This window comes from Gorilla gorilla, chromosome 1, assembly GCF_029281585.2.
Source record: "Gorilla gorilla gorilla isolate KB3781 chromosome 1, NHGRI_mGorGor1-v2.1_pri, whole genome shotgun sequence".
Taxonomy (NCBI): domain Eukaryota; kingdom Metazoa; phylum Chordata; class Mammalia; order Primates; family Hominidae; genus Gorilla; species Gorilla gorilla.
In genome coordinates this window covers 59,145,082-59,158,488 of record NC_073224.2, presented here as the reverse complement: position 1 = coordinate 59,158,488, position 13,407 = coordinate 59,145,082, and the positions used below count along the sequence as shown (strand labels likewise).

The 13,407-nt window shown below is 31.4% G+C and overlaps 1 protein-coding gene across 7 annotated transcripts in view; it reads right to left on the bottom strand.

Moving 5' to 3' along the window:
- DENND1B (DENN domain containing 1B) overlaps positions 1-13,407 on the bottom strand; it is a 265,472-nt gene that overhangs the window by 101,497 nt on the left and 150,568 nt on the right. For all 7 annotated transcript variants that reach the window (XM_055378544.2, XM_055378528.2, XM_063709838.1 and 4 more), the window contains 2 exons: positions 9,540-9,640; positions 3,796-3,841 (listed from right to left, as the gene is read on the bottom strand). In XM_055378544.2, coding sequence (XP_055234519.2) covers positions 3,796-3,841; positions 9,540-9,640 — 147 coding nt within the window. The remainder of the gene's footprint in view (positions 1-3,795; positions 3,842-9,539; positions 9,641-13,407) is intronic.

The window sequence follows — 13,407 nt, the reverse complement described above, 5'->3', positions numbered from 1 at the left end:
ATATTTTAAATTGTCTAAACTGATTATTCTAAGTTGGTCATAATTAAAATTTCTCTGATTCATTTACAATTTCAAATCTCTGCATATTAGAATGTTAAACTTTCTAAAGCAATGGTAGTCTAAAGCAGAGAATTTCCACATGTTAAGAAAGGCATAATGTCTACAGTGAGGACAGATGATTCTAAAAATCTGTCTTATTATAAAGACTTAAAAGATGGCAATTTCTAAGATATTAGCAGAGAATCACTTATAGTGATACTACTGATACTACTGCAAAAATATTTACAAATACACTTATTTCCTTTTCACATGTTTACATATATGCAAAAAGCTTTAAGTACATATATGTGTAGTTACCTATAAAGTAACTATAGTATAACTACGGTAACCTATTTTATAAGTAAAAATATAAATTATGTTAATTGCATTTGTGTGAAAAAACATGTCATAATTTTGATTTTCATCTTCAACTTTAAGTTGTCATTTTATGACAGAAAATGTAAAGATAATCTAATAAACCTGATGTATTTAAGGGATAAAATGAGCTAGTCTGTAAATAGCCTAAGATAAAGCTATGTGCCCCCAAAGTGTTTCGTGAGGACATTATCACTCAACTCAGAACAAGGAAATTGGTACTACTATGACATGTACAATTTTTTCAAAACTGCTCTTAGTTTTAAAAATCTGGTAATTGCTGAATATTAAATTTTATTTAAGGGACCACTCGAAAAAGAATAGAAAAATATATTCATTTCAAATTAATAAACTGAGATCCCCTAACATGAAAATAATTCTATTAATACATTAACAAAAAAGGAAAAAATAGAGTGTAACAAATTTTTTTTAATTTGGATTAGTATCAATATTTCATCTATTTTTTCCCTCCAAATTAGACTTCAGCTATTTTTTTTTTCTAAATAGGCATTGGAAGTCATGTGGTATATAAAATGGTACCTCCTTCTGGGTCTCACTGTTACATCTCATAAAGATATGAGATACAAATTAAGAAAATTTTAAAAATTGTCTTTTTCTTCAAAAATAAGAAAATAATATTAGACATAGACTGAAATGCTTATTAAGAACAACTGTAAGGTGGTGAAGTTAGTGAAGTCTTTCTCACACCCTCTATGTTTAACTTTTCCATACAATATGGCTACAAAGGTACTTTTGCACATTAATACAAAGAAATGACACAGTGGCAGCAATCACATGATCTTATAAAACTGGGTCAACATTTTATTTAGAATCCATTGTATATTAAAACAAACAAGATAATCCTCACATTTGCAGCCTTTACTAATTTATTCCTAATGACCTGCAGGCTTTAGTCTGCCTTGAGTTCATCCCCAAAGTCTAGTTTTCAGGCAGAACAAAATGTCTTTAGCCTTTATTTTAGAAGGAAATTTGTATTTTTAAAAAGATCTGGCCATCCTTTACTCATAATTTCATTAAAACAATGGAAAGAAAGATGTTAAGGGATATGAATTTCATGACTTTGAACAACTACCTTTAGAAGTTGTTACATTAGGTTGGTGCAAAATTAACTGCAGTTTTCACCATTAAAAAAAAAATAGCAAAAACCACAATTGATTTTACACCAACCTAATAACACAATAAAATGTGTTGAAACTCTCTTGACCAAGAGAGAGGGAATAAGAAAATATTTTAATTATTCCTTAAAGAAAAAATTGGTTGTAATTGCCAGGCAAAATGCAAACATTTACTCAGTTCAGTCTTACATACTAAATATGTAAATAGCTGTATCAATATTTTAATTATGAGACCATTTTGGTAAAATTAAAAAGCATAAAAGCTAGAAATTTTAGTGAAAAAATCTGCCTAATAGTGGCATAACAAGAATGAAATTTGCAGGATTTACATCATCTTGTAATAGATTAACAAGAAAGTTGCTGAATGGTATCCAATTGTTTTAAAAGAATTCCTGAAGTCCCCAGTATAGCTTCTCATTCACTAATAAACCAATTAAATAAAATAAGGCTGACTATTAAGACACTTAGATAAGTCCAGAGTATGAAAAATACAGAGATTTCAACCAGTCTAATAATGGCTTCAAATATTCTTATTTAATAATAAGAGCCAATTTAAAGTTAGAATGGATTATTCTCTAAGACAACACTTTTTAAGGAGCAAATAATTCTTAAATTTGCTACTTAAAAACAGTATTGGTTTTCTTTATAGGTATCCAAGAATATATGATAAATTAAATTGAATGTTTAAAATATATACCCTTTTATACAGTATTTTGGAAACGCTGAATCATTTGTTTTAAAGGTTGATGTAGAATCATTATGCAAAAAAAAAAAACTATAACATCAACAGGTAACCAACAACTTTAAATATTTTTCATCTCTATAAATAAATAAACATGTTATAAAAATTATGTATCCTATTAGATTCATTAAGAAGCGACAAGTACACTAATATAAAAATCAAATTTGATGACTCTTTTTAGAAAAGAATCCAACCAAGGTTAGATTTTAAATAAAGTCAAATTACTGATACATTAAATGCTAGTCATATATTCCACAATCTAATAACAAATTAAGTACCTACTCATTCATATTTTATTTTATGTAATTTATCCTTTCACTGAAAGTACCTTGGCATGTAAGTATAAGTTTTCTAGAAATGAATAGAAAATAAGGAGTCATAAAGTTATCCAACTCAGACTTCAATATTACAAACAAACCTACTAAAGATATTCATTTAAATATGTTTTTTTTTTGTTATTGGTGAAACAAATAAAAAATGTTGCCCTAGCATTTTGTGATAAGAAAAAATGCCGGAACCTAGAGTACCGGTTGGAATCCACAACCTGGACCTCCTAAAGGGGCATGACTCTTTCCCAATATGATCCTCAGGAGTTTTAAAATATATCAACAGACTCACCTTTGATCAAAGTAAGGACTGATGGAGGGTACACAGTGATGGCAAGAGGAAAACCAAAGCTAACTCATTTAGGTTGCTTATTAGAAACTGGGTTAAAGTACAATCTGTACAACCAGCAAAAAAAGACAAATTTATCTGAATAAAACTGATAGCATCTAGCATAATGACACCACTCAATTGACCCAAGACTTTGTTTTAAGTAAAGCCTTTTGCTTATTTTATTAGATGCTGATCCTATACCAAGACCTTCCTGGAAATCTCAACTAATTTGAAGTTCACGGTGTTAATAGTTCAATATCTTTCACTACAGGAATAACAAGTGACAAAAATAATTTTAAAATGATGTGGTAATTGTGGAAAAAAATTACTAAATTTTATATTTCCCAACAGAACTGAAAATTAAAACTTAAGGCTATATTCTAAAGTTCATGATTAGTATATTAAAACCACATTTAAAATGTATACACTGATAAATGGGAACATAATGAAGTCTGCAAAATAAAAAATTTTACTTCATGACTCATAAGTACATAAATTTTGACTTTCAAAATATAGGTCTGAAAAAGAGATATAAATGATCTCAAGTTGCCATAAAAAAAGGCAACTGATCAAGGACTGAAGTTTTAGTATTTAAAACTTACCATATGATTTCTACCAAACATAACCTATTTTTATGGATTTCATGCCATAAAAAATGGTCATTTAGTATGTTAATTTAAATGTAATTATTTCAGTGTTGTCGTTTCAAAAATGATAAGCATACTCTAAACATGAAACTAGTCACTTCTTTGTCCTATATCACTGATATTCCTTCAAAACAAAACTGTTTTAACTATTATTTTATGAGTTAATTTTATCACTATCTCATGTCTGAAAGATACTCACCTCCATGAGGCTGGAGTGTATTCCAATCAGGTATGGCATTGGGGCACTAAATTAAAAATATATATATGCATAGATTCATATAGTTCATTAAAACTGAAACAACAGTATAAGTAATTCAAAATGATTAAAAATTAAATGTATTAAATGCTCAGTTCCAGCATAACACACTATAGATATTCAAAATTATTCAATATATAAAGCTTAAATTTAATCATAGAGGCCATTAATATATTTAAAATTAAGATTGCTTTTTATAAACATCATAAAATCGTTTATAATTTAATCAAGAGTTATAATGCCTAAAAAGTTTGTTTGTTGGTTTGTTTTTACCTTAAGAAGAACATCCAGGTCTAGGCCATAGTCTGAATTGAATCTTTTCCATATACCTCATAGCAAATATATCTTAAATAATCATCAAATGTATTAACATCCCTTTTGCACATCTTTTCCTATTCAATTAAATTCTTATTTCTATGATATTCTCAATATATATATTCATTGATACATACCTCCTATGTCACCAAATATTTGGGTCAGAGGGTCAGTCTGCAAATATCTATCAAGACTTATTGTTTGTCAGGCACTGTTCTGGAACTGGATGTACAAAAGGAAACAACTTCCTCACCTACTGTGCTATCTTTCCCCTCATGTACATTGTCTTTTATTTACCTAATTTTATAAATTCAGATTTATCCAACTTTCACTTGTTAATAATTTTAATAAATTTAAAAATACTCAAGTGTGAGAATAATCTTGAATTAATTAATTCAACACATGATATTTGGAGCATAGCAGGTGCCAGGCCTTAGGGTAGAAACTTGGGAACAATAATAGACAATATAAACAGAATATATTCCCTATGGATTTTATACTCTTGCAAAAAATATAGATGTTAAATTTTTAATACATAGAATAAGAATTGCTGGTTATTTCAGAAATACTTCTCACGAAATACAAGAAGAAAATTATTCAACTTGACATTTCAAACCTAAAATATTATCTAACAGAAAAACATGAGAATTGACAGATATCTACGAAGTCAATAGCAGATATATGAATAAATAGCTATTTTAAAATAAAACATTTTTGGCAATTCTTTTATAGGCATCTTTGTGCTCTATTATGACACACCTTTTCTGTTAACGCAAACAGATAATCCTCTTTCTCAAAAGATTTGCATAATTTTCTAAACATCATTGTCATTATTAGAACAGAGCTGTCCAAATTTCTGTGTGTTCACTTTGCTACTGAGAACCAGCAATAGATTACACAGCCACCCTGACAGACCCAGAGATTTCAAAGCAACCTTAAAAAGTTCCAAATTTATTTAAAGATGGCTAACCACTAATCTATATATCCAGAATTTACAAAATAAGTGTTAAAGTTCTTATTTTACTCCTCGTTAGCCTGTACATTCTAGTTCATTACTTCTTATTGTACTAGATTCTAATTCCCAGTTGTCTTTGCCCTTTGTAGCTTTGTTCCTTCCTATTTTTTTTTTTTTAATTTGAATGCAAGAGACCATCTGGAATTGATCTGATATTCTGGATACTTCACTTGGCTGAAAGTTGAAAACTGTTTATAGGCCTTGATATCCTTAAGACCTAACAGATTTTCTACCTTCAAAAGGAAACAGGAGGAACAAATGTGGACTGTTCCACTACTTCCCTAATTCAAGTTCTCATCCCTGAATTCCTTCTGGGTCTCCAGAGAAGAAGACATAAAATGCATATCACTAACAAATCTAGGCTTCCACAACAAGGTTTTGATAACTTTAACAAAATGAAGTTAGGCAACTCCCATAATCTTAAATATCTCAAGCCCTGCCTATGTCCAAAATAGCATAAAATTATTAAAGTCACTGTGTAAACTTCCAATTAACCTCAGGTTAGTTTATTCTACTCACAAGATTTATAATACAGAAAAGCCCATGCTGTCTGAAATTTCAAAGTACATTTTAATGAAAGAGTTTTAAAATAGGTAAGCCTTCTAAAAACAATAATTACTAAGTCCATTTTACAAATGTTGGTGGGATAAATGGATGGGTCAGAGTTTCTTAAAATCAGAAACAGACTGCTAAATAACCTACCGAATACATCTAGGAAAACTTTTTTTTTTTTTTTTTTTTTTTTGAGACGGAGTCTCGCTCTTTCGCCCAGGCAAAAACATTTTAAACTTTATGGAAGATATACTTATCTTCAGAAGTATAAAAAACACATTTATAAAAATTGTTAAGCTGGCATAAAAATATCCATTAAAAAGCTTGTATGCAAAATTTAATCATATAATAACTTGAAACTTTTAAAATGGGGTCACTTGTTATCTCCACATGTTCTCTTCTCACCAATTTCTCACAAAATCTAAAACACAGATGTTAGAACTGTAAACATTATTAACCTAGAGACTAATTTCCTAAAATAATTACATTTTGCAGAATATAGAGTGAATAGTTGTTTCTTTCTCACAAAAACTGGATTGTGTAATCCTAATATGAAATCACCCAAATCTCATGAAAAGTAACTTTGCAAACCTAGCCTTAAATTTCCTAATTAGATAAGGGCATTAACAAGCCAAGAAGAGATTCTTGGCAACACAGATGTTTTGTCCTCTATGTGAAAAACTGTCCTAAATCTTTCTTTCAATGAAGTTATTTTGCAAAGATAGGATACAGAAGCCTCCATATGATTGCTGCTTCTTTTTGGTAGCAATTCACCTGTACTTAAGAATAGCTTTTTTTTTTCTTTTTAGGTTTTTTTACAAAGAGACCACTCATGACACAGACTATAACAGCAGTCTATTGGGGTAGTCTAAAGAATACAATTTTCCATTTTTTTTAAAATACCTATTCTCTCAGAAGCTAAATCTGCTCCTTTCATAAAAAGAAGAGTCATATAGCCTAAATAGTGACTCAACCATTCATGAACAAATAATAGATAATTATAATTTTACTAGTCCTAAAGTCACACTACCTGCCATGTGTTTATGGACTTAGATAGGTTAAGACTGTCTTGCAGCATCATAGACTTGCCACATTAAAGTACTCTTACATTGGCTGATTAGGGGAAAATGCAGACGGTGTCATTTCCTCTCAGGCACCTTCCCTAAGCTACCAGGGACCATAGGCCACTTCTTCTTATGTGTTGCCATCCATGGTCCTTTGTATGCCTATTCTGTAACACTTATAGTATTGCAATATTACACTGTGCTATGTGTGTGCATGTGTGCACATGTAAGTATGTGTGTATTTCTTGCTATCTGTGAATCCTGCAATGGCAGAAACTAAATCTTATTCATTACATTACATACTCACAGCTTGGCAAATATTAATAGATGGTCACTAAATGTTTAATGACCAAATGAATGGATGAATGAATCAACAAAGTAGCAAGGCTTTATTGGTGGACCAAGATGTGATATTCATCCATGGTCACAAGATGGCATTATGGCTCTCCACAGTCCAACCCACACCAGAGCTACCAGTTGCAAAAACAGAAATACTTTATGGAGGTAGGATTACCTCAGGATTCAGAAAGTTCCAATCATGCCAAAGAGTTAGCAAAGATATATCTTTTCCTATCAAATCTTCATGACACTATTTTTGAACTGGAATATTCATAAAAAGTATTTAATCAAAACTATGAGATTGAAGGGATGATCTGTAATTTTTTTCCCTTTTACATGTAGATCAGTATGATTTTTTAACCTCAAGGATGGAAATGGAAGAAAACTGTTTACCCTAGGAAACGGTTTAGTTTACCAAGTTTTCTGATGGCTATTCTTTAAAAAAATAATTATATTATACTACTCAGTTCCTATGATAGAAGCTGAGCCTATCATTGTGACCTTAAGGTTCAGGAAGTTTCAGATAACTTCTTGTTTGAATATCACTGACTTACTCTTTGAACCAGGGAGGTTTTTGGCAGGCAAGCTCTTAGAACTCAACCCAAAGGCTATTTCAGACATTAGACACTAGAAAGAAAATCCCAGGGACTGAAATATGAAACAAGCTTACTTCATTGAATTTTATGGCAGGGGTAGAAACGATTAGAAAAGCTCTGGAAAAAAATTAGTACAGAACTGCCTGTGTCATATAATAATTTCTAAATAACATTTTAGAAAGTCTTAAATGTGTAATTCATTACAGATAATTGAACTTAATTAAAGGTGTGTTATCTCTTAAGAGGTTAGAACATTTTAATAGAAAAATTAAGATGGCACTAACATCACATATAAAATGTAATTCTAAAGATATATTATGTAAAATCATATATCAATATATTTCCAAATACTGCTGTAAAATATATTTTTAAATAAGTAAAGTTTAATTACTGAACAGTATATACAAAGATCTACTGCATAGGTCAACACAAATAAATGAGACCCTCCCTTTAAGGAATGCTAAAATATTATAGGTATGTTGGTTAAAGAAAAACTCTAAAATGAATAACAAAGGGCCTATTTATAGATTTAGCTTTATTCTTAGACTTGTGTGTGTGACACTTAACAATATAAACTACATTCCTGTAGTTTCCTGCCAAACAGTTTCTCCTTTCTAGTTCTCAAACAGCATAATAGCAATGGTAGGTCACTGGGCACCTACTTCACAGCATTATCAATACTAATAATATTACCATGCTGTGGAAACACACCAATATATTAACATAATCAATATGTGGCCAAGTACATGTGTTGTCACTACAATCACTTGTTCTGAAGAGGCTCAGTCATAAAAAGTTAATAGAAACCCTCTGTGTATGAACTTAAATCATTTTTAATCCTTAATACTTTCTGCCTTTTATGAAATAAGAAAGTTAAATGAATGCATTGATTCTAAAAGTGCTGTGTTTTAGTAACATTAGCTGTGAAATAAGGGAACACATTAAGGTCAAAATTGTTTCCTTCTATGTGTGTGCACAATGATTTAGAGGAAAAATCCCATCACATTTCTTAAGAATTAGGCTATACCTGCAGAAGATGATTAAGCAATGAAGATAACATTTCCCCCCCTAGTCTTGAAGAAGGCCCAGAAGCTGCTATTTAGAAGTCTAATCCTTGTTTAGACTCATGATAAATATGCAGACTCTTCCAGGTGAAGAGAACAAGGAGGGTCTAGGGGCCTGGTTATTGGGATCCTTTAGGAATTGTATCTAATGCCAGGAAACTTTTCAGAACTACTCCCAATACTTTTCAACATTGCTTTTCATGGTGGCTCAAGGCTGAGACTTTGACTTAAACAAAAAACAAGAATTCTTGTATCACAGACAACCCCTTTGCCAGTACTTGGTATTTGGTGTGCTATTATTGAAAAAAGAGGGGTAAAGAAGTGTATTCTGAAGTAAAGGTAACAAGAGTATGCCCTGACAGAGACAATGTGGTTGCGGCAGATTTGCCAGACAAATTCTGACACCTGGGATACTGGGTTCTCTAACTGACACCATAACTTCTATACAGTTTTCCTAAACACAACTTAAGACTGTTATTTTTTCTATTTTGCATTGAGTTATCTAAATGACTGCAGAAGAAATTCACAAAATCTAAAGAACTTTATGTTTGCTAGGTATAAACTTGTGCTACCTTTGTACAGAATTATTCTGTCCTTCATAAAAGCCATCTTTACTATTTATTAAAATATAAGTTTCTGTGATTTCTTTTAAATATGCCCCGAAGTCTATCTAATTCACAAATAAACAGATAATCTAATCATGAAACCTAAACTTAAAGGAGTCTGGCAAAAGCCAGCTTACCAGCAGTAGTCCAGCAGGTGTGGAGGAAGCACTGGGATGTATATGTGTTGCCAATACATTGGGTACAGAAGAGCAGCTGATCCATGGATACAGGCAGTTAACTAAAATTTGTAAAAGGATAACAAAAATAAGTAGCTGCTGACCTTCCAAACAAAAAGCAATGTTCAATGTATCAACAATGAACAGTAATCACAGAACAATTTACATAACTACATAAATCACATTGTCTTTATGAATTCTACATGTAAAAAGTCTAACGTCTCAGAGGTCCCTCTGAAACATATATAAACAGCAAAAGAAGCTTCTTGGGAATCATGTAGATAGTTATAATCATCTGAAAATACAGAGCTTGGGATTGAAAACTTAGAACATAAGTAAAAATAAAACTGAAAAATTAGGTGTGCATCTTAGAAAAATTGTAGGAAATTACGATTTGTACAGCATAGTTTGTGTATCACTCAGATTAATATAACATGATTAAATATGGAAAGGAAGAGAGGCTGAAAGCTCCTGAGGGATATCATTAGGGCAAATTGCCAAAGAATGAAACATGAGCCAGTTAGGAGAGTCTGGAAGCTGCAATAATATCAGGGGACTTGAATGTTCGACAGTTGGAGCTTCAGTAATGTGTGAACTGCGGGTTATGGTATCAAGAGACTCTGTTCACTGACACATAGAATGTCACTATTGACCAGCAAACTGCCCAAGCTTGACAGCTGTACTACAGGAAGCCAAGTATATCATAATTTCATATTTAAACTGTTCATTCCAGATTAACATTTTGTTTCCTAGCTTTATATCACAACAGCTGTAATTACACTGTTGCTATTTTAAAGGTAATTGCCATTTTAATTGTTTTGTTTTGGTAAGCAGTTAATTAAACATTTTTTAGTACTTAACAAAAGGATATCACTTTTTTCTCCCATCTTCTGACCCTCATCAGAATTCTTTCAATGTGACTTTCTTTCCATTTTAAATTATATTTCTGTAGATGTAAAGTCATTTTTATGCATAAAGCAATAATTAAATCAGCATTCTTAATCATTTTAAAGTTTTGCTATAGTCTGTATTTCAAGGTTACTGATTAAATTATTTTATTCAACTTGAAGATCAGAATTAAAAAAAAATCTGAAAATGAACCAGACTTTCTATAAACCATTTTCTCTATTATTATACAAAGATATTTAAAGAAACTACATGATAAGCACAATTAATTTTAAAAAATGAATGTACACAAAGCGATCCAAATCCTATTATTAGCCACATTTGTCTATGTTTAAGTGCAAAATAGATCCATTACATAAAGTCAATTAAAATAACTCGATTTGAACCAAAACCAAAAATTTTTATTCAAAGTATATGCATCTTTGCCATATGTATTATATTTTTTCCAGTCACGTTTTTAATCAGTTTTGTATGGCAAATAATGTATTTTGATTTCACTTAAGATGTTATCATTAAAGGATTTTACTACCTTGTACTTACAAGCTTTAATAGGTTATGATAGTATTCCTTCAATAAGTATTACTTTTTAAATTCCCCAATTAAAGCCTACAATATGCCACTAGGAGGCATTCGAATACTTCCATTTAACAATTATAGACCATGGATTTATTTATGTTACAAACTGCAGCTAGAGGGAAATGAAAATGGGGTTGATCTAACTCATTGTGTCAAATTCTCCAAGAGCTCTCAGGTACTCCTTAGTTGTAAATTAGGCCTCTTTAAGACTGTATTAACTCTTTCCACCCCCTTTTTAACCTGATGGGCTAAAAGAGCTTATGCAGCTTTGAAAGGCAGCTAATTATTCAATTTCTCAGTCTGCACACAGATGACTTTTTAAACAGCTCATTTAAAGCCTTAAAAACAACAAAAAAGAGAGCGTGTTCTTTTTTTGTTACTGAGCAAATAAAAACTGTAGCAAGAGGAAAAACCCGTTCTTAATGTGAGGTATTATATTTAATACCTCACTTTATTTCACTGGGCAATTTATTTCACTGGGCATACCTAGAGTCCAAAGGACTCTACTAAATGCCATGTAAATACTTTCCCTGCCTCCTTACTGGTCATCCTTAAATAAAGTTTTATTAGTTATTCGCTAACAAAATTCAACATTATCTGATGAATTTGACTGATTTTATTAGAGGATGGTTTCTGTAATTATATGCAGAGTCACAAAATTTCTGCAATGGCCAGCATCTGGTAGAGGGTTATGCCTGCTAATCAAGATCTACCAGGAGAGAAGCGAGCTCTACAGGACTTGGCAACTTTCTGGATGTGGGGTATAGGTGACAAGGAGAGGAAAAAATATATGACAACTCCTTCCCAACCACAGTTCTGGAACTAAGCAACCAGAATGAATTATTAAAGGTAATATAGCAAAAGTGTCAGGTTTAAGTAGAATTATAAGGAATCTGCTTTGGCAAATATTTATTCTGTTAACCATGAGACACCTAAATGGAGATTTCCAAAGAAGACGGAAGCATCCCAAAGATAATCCTCCATATTCACCTAGTAGCATGCAAGAGCTGTGAAACTTAAAACAAATGAGAAAATACTATTATGGCATATTCTTTTAGAGACGATAGCAAAGTTGCAAGTAAATAGAATAAAACAAATTTACTAGAAAATGTAACACATTCATATGTAAATTGCATAAAATCATAACATGTATATTACAGACACAAAATTAGGGCTCTGCCACCAACAAGCCATGTGATCTCTGGCACATCTACAAATATAACCATGTCTCAGTTTTCTGATCTTTAAAATAAGAACTCTATGCTAGATGATCTGTAAGTATTTTCTCTCATAGATCAAACATTCTTTATTTTTAGATCAGATCAATTCTATCTTTTTTATATTCTTATGTATTGAGATTTCTTCTACCCTGGTGGCTAACGGAATACTATGACTGGACTATAATTCAGATCCAATTTCAAAATATATCTAAAGTTTAAGTGCTTTAAAGTGCTTTCATAAAGTAGGTGCTCTAAAGTCCATAAGGTAATTATGCAACTGAAAATATTATAATAATTTATTTGCTTAATTCAACAAAAATTTTGAGTGCCTGCTATATGCAATCGAAATCCCTATGAGGCAACAGGGACATAGTACTAAACAGAACAAAGTCCCCGTTTCTGTGGAGCTTATGTGTTAGTGGAGAAAGCAAACAATAAACAAGTAAAATAAATATTGTCAGAGATTAGATCTATAAAGAAACCTAAAGTAGGGAGTGATGGGGGTGGGGGGCTATTTTAGATAAGAGGATTACAAAAGAACTCTAATGTGGTGACATATGAACTGAAACCTAACTGAAGGGAGAGAGTAAACTCGTGGATTTGGGAAGAAGAGCATTCCAGGTAAATTAAACAAGGCATTCAGAAGTCCCAGGTGAGAACATGCTTGGCATCTTCATAGAGCAATGGGGAAGTCAGTGAGATTAGACTGGAGGAAGTGGGAGAATGGCAGGAGATGAGGTCAGATAGAGAAGCAGAATCAATGATAGAGAGCCTTCTAGGACATGGCAAAGACTCTAAATATTATTCTGGATGACATTTTTACATACCTCTGAAGAGAGTGCTATCATAATAAACTATTTACCTGGAACATTTTGAGAATACACAAATTAAAGGAAAATAAACTACATATTTTAGAAGTTTGGTTTGCAATATAAAGTACTACAAAGAAATGAGAACAATTTAATAAGCCAAGTAAGAAGAATCTTATTAATTTAACATTATTTATGATATATTGAATCTTTAAACTTAAAGAAAAATGAAATATCATATAGTCTTTCTTTGGGCTAGAATTACCCAAGTATCATATGTCTGATTAGTGACAGGGCCAAGACTCCACACTGCTTTTC